The following is a 9,755-nucleotide window of genomic DNA, read 5'->3' as shown; positions in this document are numbered from 1 at the left end:
GAGGCTAAGGCGAGTCACTTACATTAACTTGTACGCAATATTAGTAAAACAACAATAATAGAAATAAATCAGGTAACTCATTTTTAATAGTTGAAGCCAACTCAACAGTCATACTCAATTATTATTTCAATCAATTTTCGTTGCAGTGTGCAACCCGTTTTCACAATATATTCATTTTTAAATGTCCGATATATTTATTTAATCAAGTATATATATAGACTTTTTAATAAGTCTGTTGCGGCGTGCAACCCAATCCTCCAATATATTCATTTCAATCAATTATGTTGCGGCGTGCAACCCGATCCTCCAATATATTTATTTTAATCAATTCTGTTGCGGCGTGCAACCTGATCCTCCAATATATTCATTTACCAATTCTCATAGTAGAAATTACCCCAATAAATATAATAATTAATATAAAATTATAAGACAACAAGCACACAATAATTATTATTTAATTATGAAACAAACAATGACAAATAACAATTTATTATGAAAATCAGGGAGAAAATAGGCAATTATATTTAATATGCTAAATGTCAAGTAGCAATTAATGCACATAATTCAAATAATCATGTAACAATTATTACAGAAATTTAAGAATTAATATTTGACAAGGAATTATGAGTGAAACAATTAATATAATAATTCATTCATGATTTAAAACGATTTATGATTTTTAAATAATTATGCAAACAATTAATTTGACGACGTATAGACACTCGTCACCTTGCTTATACATCGTTCACATGCAATTCACATAACAAATAATTTAAGGGTTCTATTCCCTCAAGTCAAGGTTAACCACGACACTTACCTCGCTTCGAAATCAAATTTCAAGTTCCCAATATACCCTTGCCTCGCGAATTAGTGTCCGAAATCCTCGAATCTAGTCATAAACAATTCAATATATTCAATACAAATTGTAGGAATTAATTCCATATGAATTTACTAATTTTCCGGATTAAAATCCGAAATTCATTTTAAAAATCGACAATGGGCCCCACGTCTTGAATCTCGGAAAAACTTACGAAATCCGAACATCCATTCCAAGACGAGTCCAGCCATACAAAAATTATCCAATTCCCATGTCAAATGGACCTTCAAACAATATCAAAATTACAATTCACAGTTCGATTCAAACTTTTCAATTTACAAAACTTGTGCCAAAACATATTAAATGAATCCGGAATGACTTCAAATTTGGCACACACATCATAAATGACATAATGGAGCTATTCAAATTTCCAGAATTGGATTCCGGCTCTGATATCAAAAGGTCAACCCCATGGTCAAACTTGAAAATTTTTAGCCTTTAAATTACTAGTTTCCGTTAAATGGTCATAACTTGAGCTAGGGACCTCCAAATTAAATTCGGGGCATGTCCCAAATCACGATACGGACCTACCAGAATTGTCAAAACACTGATCTGGGTCCGTTTGCTTAAAATGTTGACCAAAGTCAACTCAGTTGAGTTTTAAGGCTCTATTTCACATTTTAATATATTTTTCACATAAAAATTTTCTGAAAAATTTTACGGATTGTGCACGCAAGTTGAGGAATAATAAATAGTGTTTTTCGAGATCTTAGAACACAGAATTAATAATTAAATTTAAAGATGATATTTTGGGTCATCACCGTAGTGCTTATACTTTCCTGAGCCGAGAGTCTATTGAAAACAACTTCTCTATCCTCACAAGGTAGGGGTAAGGTCTGCGTACAAATTACCCTCCCCAAACCTTACGGTGTGGGATAATGCTGGGTATTTTATTGTTGTTGTAAAGTAATAGAAATTATTAGACAAGGCTGTTTGTTTAATTTATTGCTTTGAGGTATTTTACGTGAAGAGCTTTTCTGCAAATAGTCATAAATTTTCGAAAACACTGCAACTAAACTACGCTTCTGTTCACCGGGGGCGGTTCAACCCCAAGCAGCTAAAACCAAGGCTTTAGGTCCCAAAATATAGGGCCCCAAATATTACTCACATTACACATATAATAAGTATATTTTAAATAATTAATGGTAAGTAAATCCTTTAATCAACCATTTGCTATGTCAATAATCATTATAGCATAGTTTCAAATATGTGCTATTTTTCAGGGAGAAATTTGGCTGAGCTATAACTAATGAATTGGGATGCACTTAAATGACCTCCTACTTCATTCCTCTTATTGTCTTCAACTTGGATTAATTTTTTCTTTACAATACACACTTAGAGATAATTAGCTCCATATTGATTTTGGGACTTATTTTGTAACAAAAGCATTACAAAAAACTGTACCAGTATAATACTTTAATTGACATGCAACTTTTCTCATTTATTTCTTCAAGAATAAAAAAAAAATAAACTGGATCACTTCTCTGGTGTTGTATCATATTTTACTTTATTCTCAAACTGGACCAAACATTACATATCTTACAAAATGACTTTCTTCTTCTAGAATGCAACTGCGCATGTTGTTAAGTTTTCACAAGATAAGAACATAAGACATGCTCAAAGATCAATTAATAGAATGACGGAGGAAAGTTGCTGAAAATAGATTTTCAGACTAGCATACTGGGAAGTTAGAAACAGCCATGAAAAGAATCAATAAGGACATCACAGCATTTTCCAGCAATAACTTGCAAGAGAAAAAAAATTACTCAACCCTCATGGTCAAAAGCATCACCAAACAGTTCTAAATATATGCTACTACTACACACTTAGCACAAGTCCTGAAAACAATACCAAACATTTTTCTTGGAGGACTAAGACAATAGCTATCACAGTATCAAGGTAATCAAAACCATAAAAAGGGCAGCCTGGTGCACTAAGCTCCCGCTATGCGCGGGGTCCGGGGAAGAGCCGGACCACAAGGGTCTATCAAAACCATCTCGACAATAAATGAATTGCTCAGCGCAACCTCCTAGCTTCCCTCTCAGACTCCAGCAGTGTGAGAACATCTCCCTCTCTGACTGGTCCCTTGACATTTCTCATGATAAACCGGTTCTGGTCATCTAAGAACTTCACTCTCACCTGAGTCACCTGCCCTCTTGATCCTGTGCGGCCCATGACTTTCACCACAATAGCATGCTTGGTTGCAGATTCCATTCTGAAGAAATAATATATATTTAAGAAATAATGGTGGGAGGAAATGACAGAAAGATCGAATAAAGCAACAGCACAAAATGCCAAAAATTCATGCCAGAGCATAGCGATAGGAATACCTTAGCAAATAATAGTGCAAAATATGTAGTAGCTTTTAACGTTCAATAGAAAAAGTGTTCCTACATCTGTAACTGTTAAAGCATATGATGCTATAGCAAACAACCATTTTCCAGTTCAACTATGGAGACAATATGCATTAAAGAACACCTAGACATCCAAACAAAGTAGCGCCGCTTCTGTAACCACATGCCCTCAACATGCTCTCAAATCAAAAGCATTCAATAAAACCATGATATAGGGTTGAGATATTTATGAAAGTACAGAAGATATTTTAACCTTTTACCTTTTGTACACACAACTGTTTATTCACTATGTTCTAGCTTATGTAACGCTATTACCTTACTAGTCCATTCCAAAAAGAATGACACATTTCAATATTTCGATACAATTTGACTTTAAGCTTATCATTTTAGTCTTAATTAAAAAGCTTTTATAGCCACACAAATGTTATGGCATGTTTAAGACCACAAGTTTCAAAAGTATTTCTTTTTCTTTCTTAAACTCTGTTGAGCCAAACTATGCAACATAAATTGGAACATAGGGACTTCTTGATTTCTTATGATTAATTAGTTGGCATGTTATTTTCGCAAGCGAATCTTGCTTTCAATCGAACTGCCCCTTTCAGCTATGTTACAGCCTACATGGAGTTGGTATTTGTGTGGATTCTTCATAATACACTAAAATTGCTTATAAAAAAGTACAAAAAGTAACCAGTACAAGTTTATGTAACATGATCTTTTGTGATTCACTGAAAAAGAGCAATATAGCCAAGCCAGACAAATCCACTAAAACGCAACAAAGGCTTTCTTTTACATCAAGACTTTCTTTTATGTCAAATTAAAAATCAACTTAATTTTGATATTCTATTGCTTCATATCTTAGGAGGCATCAAGCAGAACCTCGACGCTAGCTCACAGTAAGTCCATTTAAATGCAGAATTTCATATTTCTCTCATACACCTATTGCAACAACAAGACAACAATTCATATTTTTTTGCATTAAGAACATATGCAACCCGATTACAAATAAAGATTTCTCATGAACAAGTCCGCACAAGAATATCACTGTCTCTAAATCTAATGCCCCATGAGCCCATCTGATCAAAACAAAAACACAGATAAAGACCAACAACAACAAACTTCTTAATCCACAAGTATAGAAGATATCAAGGTGGAAAATGAATATACAACAACTATGCCTCGATCCCAAACAGGTTGGTTCGGCGATATGAATTCTAATTTCTTTTTTTATGCTCAACTTGTATCATTATCATTACCAAAATAAAATAAAAGTGAAAGGTGCAAAATGAATATAGCCCATAAAAAATCTGCCATTGCATAACTGAATAAAGGGTTTTGTAATTAGTCCCTAGATTCTAAGAAAAGGTAAAAATTAGTTGAAAATCACAACTTAGAGCCATTATCACATCGAAACCAGACAAAAAAAAACTATATAAACTTTAAGCAAACACAACATTATAGTGCAATTCAACTAAAATTATCGTTTTACAATGAAAATTCATTACGAAGAGAGACGTACACTTTGATTCACTCGGAGAAATAATTCGCTGGAGAGGAGGAGAGTTAGCGGCGGCGTACTTGCAAGGCTTTTGGCTGAAACCAGGTTTCGTTTGGTTTTAATTTATACTTGCTTTTAGGGATTCAAAACAATCTTAAAAGGTTCGTTGTTCATCCGGCCCGCTAGAATAAATTGGGCTTGGGCCAAGACTTGCAATTTTTTTCCAAGAATTTGCACAGAGTGACCTTCCACGTGTCCAATATTTAGTTTTTGGCCCCATTAAAGTTTAGCCATAAATACTGGAAATCGGGATTCGGATCACCATAAGTATATTAGGGTGATCACCAAACTTTTTTACCAGAAATCATACGCTCTTGCTCACAAATCTGTTGTTCTAACTCACACCAGGCTATCTCCGAGAAAATAGGGGTCTCGAACGGAAGAAGAATAAGGCAGACTCTCCTTTGACTAGTTTTGGAGAGAGGGGGTGGGGTTAGGTGGGTGAGTGTGAGTGTGAGGGTGTGGGGTTAGGTGGGTGAGTGTGAGGGTGTGGGGTTGGTGGGTGAGGGTGGGAAGGTTGAGAAGCAGTTTTGAAAAATATTTTCCCTTCTATTGATAAGGAAAATATTTTCCTCCAATTGAGTTCATAAGAAAAATATTTTTCAAAATATTTAAGCCAACCAAACATGAAAAAATTGGAAAATATTTTCCGAAAAATATTTTCCTTCGTACCAAACACACCCTAAGAGTGTAGATTTTTTCCCCATTTTATCACTTAGTTTACATAAATTATATTTGCAATATGCAAGACAATGTGAAAACCCTCTAAAACTTATTAATAAGGAGAATGCCAAGTTATTAATAAATTGGACGCAAACCTTCATTTTGAGGAAATGAACTCGAGGGATGGAAATTGAACCTGAGATCTCTCTAATTTGGAATTATAATTATTGTCAATTTGAACTCTTTCATCAGTTGTGCTCTATACTTCTAATGCACAAAACATCAGTTGGAACAAAACTTAAAATTATCCAATATTTTTTAACTTTGCAATTTTTGAAGGAAGCAGTATCAGCATACTATAGTAGATTTAGTTAAAACATCCTAGAAAAATCATGAGTCATAATAATCAAAGGATGAAGGCAATTTATTTGTAATTAAATTAAGAATATTACATAGGTATGTAAAGATGATGTAAACCTCAAACCTCAGATTGATCTGTATTTTTCTCGGCTGTGACTTGTGATATTTTTCAAAGTCTCTACAATTCTTTAAGCTAAAAAAAGAGGAACAACTAATAAGATGAATACTAGAGAGTAAAGAGGAGGAGAAAGAACCCTGACTGATAAAGAATTTTGACTTCATGTGATCTTTTTTCTGTATATCTACAAAAAAATTGGGGTAAAGAATGAATATGTCTGGCCTTACAAAATCTATGTTTGTAAAGAATGATCATGAAGAAAACAAAATGATGAAATTTTCCTACGTTCATGAATAAACAACCAAAAAAGTATAGTAAGAATGATTTGATTTCTACTAACTACTAATCACAATATTTTTGTATCTCTGCTACTAGTGGGGTTGATTGAAAGAATACTGCCGATTCAGAAAAAGGACGTCTTTTGCTTTCAGTTGCTTCTCTAGAAAAGATGGTAGGAGTGTGTCGTCGAGCAGATTTTGGCGGAGTTGGAGACGTAGTTCTTGGAGACAAATACACCTCCTCCATAACGCGAAATTGGAGCTCTGTTGGATAGTCCCTCATACATCCAATCCGAGGTCCAGCTCCCGTTGTCCATCTACAAGATAATTGATGAGCCAACTGGAACGACTTTGTTCTTCTGTGTGTATTTATTCTCTTCATTATCTTTTCTGTTGGGATAGGTTCTTCATAATCTTCTTCATCTTCGTCATCAAATAAATTCTGCTTTGAAACTGAGAGCTCTGTATCAGATAAATATTCTTCTGCTGTTTCATATCCATCTACTGGAGTATCCAAAGGCTGTGTGTCGTCTTTTGATCCTCCCTGCTGGCCAGCCTTAGGGAACAACTCAAATATGTCTTGCCTTAGTGGTATTTGGACCGCAATTTGGGGTCTTAATCCTTGCGACCGCCTTGACAATGGAACTGAATTTTCTGCATCTTTACAATACTTGGTAGTAGAATCAGTCTTCTCCTTGTTTGAGTGTTTGGTGGTGCACTCTTCATTGGCTTGGCTAAAATCTGGTGCAGATAAGCTGTTACGAAGGCCAAAACCACCTTCCTTCCTAATATAGTGTGCTTCCTCCTTATCACTCGGGAATTTCTGTAAAATAAAGAGTAAAGCTTAACAAGCTAAGCCATGACTATTTTAGCCACCCCAAGAGGTAATAGGATAAGTGTTGCAACTGATTTGTTAATTACATGAAGACTTCTAATTAGCTTGACAGCTGCTTCTCTTACACAAATGCTCTAAGGTCAGTTCCCATGAGTTTATGGACAAGTTTATTGTGAATTATAAAGTGTCTTTGCTTATGCTTAAGTTTTAATCATTACGAAAAATGCTGCATCCTACCTGGAGAACACTGACGTCAATGTTATGTTGCTCGAGATATGATATAAATTCTTCAAAATTCTCTTTTGTGGGGAGATAATGTCCGCTATGTGGCCAGACAGCCTAGATCATGCAACAAAAAAATTAGATTCATAGGAAATCATGTTTAAGAAAAAACCTATTGCAGATTTGGCAAACTTATCGCAATTTGTTAGATTTGTACCTTTAAAATACCATCTTCCACCACTAATCTGCCTGCAGATAATGTGGCTCCTCCAGCTAAGAAACTTGAATGCTGAAAAGTGCCTTTTTGCTTCATTCCAATATACAAGTCCTTCGACACGCTTAGCACAAAGATCCACTTGGTATCTTCAGGACCTACCCTCGTATCAAGAAGATTCCCACTCTGCTTGTAGATGAATTTTCCACCCACAATCACAACTTCATATGCCTCTCTCTCTACCTATAAATAGTCATAACTTGCGAGTTGCATTAAACATGATTTCCTAACATTTCTTCTTACTTCATGCAACTAAATAAATTGTACTATCCTTAGAAGTGTGAATACTTGTTTTTAAATATTACAGAGGATGTCACAGATTAACCTTCCACATCATACGTAAAGTAGCATTACCTACTGTCTATTAGGCACAACACTCTATTTTGGTTATAATTTTCAAAAATGAATATAGAAAATCCCTTCGCAGATCCTTGCATAAATATCATATACCAGCCTAGATTTGAACCCCTTTTCTGTCGCATTATAAACTTATAGGAAAACTTGATCCCTACAAAAGAAGATAAAACTCACCGGACCAAGATATTTGATGCATTGTTGATGAAGTTTTGATCTAGGGCACTTCTCAAGATTTACTTCTTTACCTTCACCTATGTCCAACCTGCAATATTCGAGGGAAAAACGTCTCGTTCAGTGAAGTTTAAACTGAAGTTGTTTGTTTGAATTTCTTGCTTATCCAATATCATCTCACCAATAGAAGAAAGGTTGTTTACTGTCAGCTTGGAGCCACTTGGTGTAATAAAATTGAAGATTGTGACCGTAACGATGTCTAGGATCAATCTGTTTTCACAATCATTATATCAATGAAAATCCGACATTCTCAAATTTGTTATCTAAACTTTGTGGAGAATAGGGTACTTACTGCCTCAAGCCAATGCTGTAAAGCAAGCTTACATGCCTTTTCATCTTTGGACAAACCTTTACCAACCTACCAATGCAGACAAAGTCCTAAATATCACAACTTAACCAAAAGAAAGAAAGATTCTGAAATGGAATTTATTAAATGGTAAAATCAATCCATACCTTAGCAGCTCTAGTTAAAGCTCTTGACCAACGAGAAAACGCAGTTTCGGGTTTCTGAATGTCAAAGAATGATATAGAACTATGCTTGAGTTCAACAGAATCTAATACCTTCCACCTGTAAATTTCACTCAAAATTAGGAACAAAACGAATCTGCATTAAGGGAAAAAATGCCCCTAATCATAAATGTTTAAACTACTATACCATCTCTGCTCAACTAGAATAGCACAATCCGCTAGCCGTCTTCTAGTACGAAAACTTTTGTACGTTTTCTGCAACTTTACTGCAGCCTCATCTCTTTGTTTCTCATATACTAATGGTAGTATGTTAGTAGTCTGGTCAGGCATACTATGTAGTAAACTTTCAGAAACCTCTTCACTGCTCGTGAGGCTGTCTGATCTATTCGACGTCTTATCACCCGCAACAAACACAGGAGTCTTTACTCCAATCTCGGCCTCCAGTTCCCTCCTTTTATAGCTAAGAGTTCCTTCAAGGATCAACTTCCCAGAACTGAGAGACTTCTGCATTTTTGACTGCTGAGAATTTTGGTCATTGAAATTAATATGATGTAACGTGGTCCTCGTACCATCATTTCCAAAACTCATTGTTCTCACTAAATAAGATTCGAACCGAGTATCTGAATCATCAAAATTGGCAAAGGGACAGGAATATGTTATTCCCATCTCCCAGCCAAAATTTTTGTAGGACTTCCTAGCTTGATCGAAATTCCCAAGTAAAAAAAAATAACAATCTACAGAATTAAAGATAAAGTCATCAGACATTACTTTCCTCAATACTTCTCAGGTGATGATAATGAGCACAAAAAAAAGTTAGACGACTAACTCGACACACTTGTATACAGAATAATGTAGAAGTATCCAGAGCTGGATGATCAACTTAACTCCTATTAATAACCAAAAGAAAGCAACATTACCAAAGAAACATAGAGTTTTCAGAAGAGAAAAACTTAAATGGAGTAACATTACAATTTGCAATAGATGCAAAGGGATCTATCAATATTTGTATTGGTAAATAGCAACTAATCTCAGAACCCAACTTGTACATTGAAACAAACCATAAATCTAATACATTATGTCAACCACCTCATTTTAGGTGAAATTAGAGAGAGAGAGAGAGAGAGAGAGAGAGAGAGAGAGAGAGAGAGAGAGAGAGAGAGAGA

At 35.0% G+C, this 9,755-nt stretch overlaps 2 protein-coding genes across 2 annotated transcripts; both read right to left on the bottom strand.

Annotated features, from left to right (window-relative positions):
• Positions 1-2,527: 2,527 nt before the first annotated feature.
• LOC104095135 (small ribosomal subunit protein eS28) lies at positions 2,528-4,886 on the bottom strand. Its single transcript, XM_009601186.3, has 2 exons — positions 4,748-4,886; positions 2,528-3,092 (listed from the first exon to the last, which is right to left on the bottom strand). The coding sequence occupies exon 2, from the start codon at positions 3,089-3,091 to the stop codon at positions 2,894-2,896; it is 198 nt and encodes a 65-aa protein (XP_009599481.1). The 5' UTR covers position 3,092; positions 4,748-4,886; the 3' UTR covers positions 2,528-2,893.
• A 1,183-nt stretch (positions 4,887-6,069) lies between these two features.
• On the bottom strand, positions 6,070-9,437 carry LOC104095134 (IQ domain-containing protein IQM6-like). Its single transcript, XM_070194928.1, has 9 exons — positions 9,419-9,437; positions 8,780-9,326; positions 8,578-8,692; positions 8,417-8,482; positions 8,246-8,334; positions 8,068-8,155; positions 7,480-7,719; positions 7,278-7,379; positions 6,070-7,028 (listed from the first exon to the last, which is right to left on the bottom strand). Exons 2-9 carry the CDS (start codon positions 9,256-9,258, stop codon positions 6,270-6,272), a joined length of 1,938 nt encoding a protein of 645 aa, XP_070051029.1. The 5' UTR covers positions 9,259-9,326; positions 9,419-9,437; the 3' UTR covers positions 6,070-6,269.
• Positions 9,438-9,755: the final 318 nt, after the last annotated feature.

This window comes from Nicotiana tomentosiformis, chromosome 2 (assembly GCF_000390325.3).
Source record: "Nicotiana tomentosiformis chromosome 2, ASM39032v3, whole genome shotgun sequence".
Taxonomy (NCBI): domain Eukaryota; kingdom Viridiplantae; phylum Streptophyta; class Magnoliopsida; order Solanales; family Solanaceae; genus Nicotiana; species Nicotiana tomentosiformis.
This window is presented reverse-complemented; position numbering and strand designations above follow the sequence as displayed.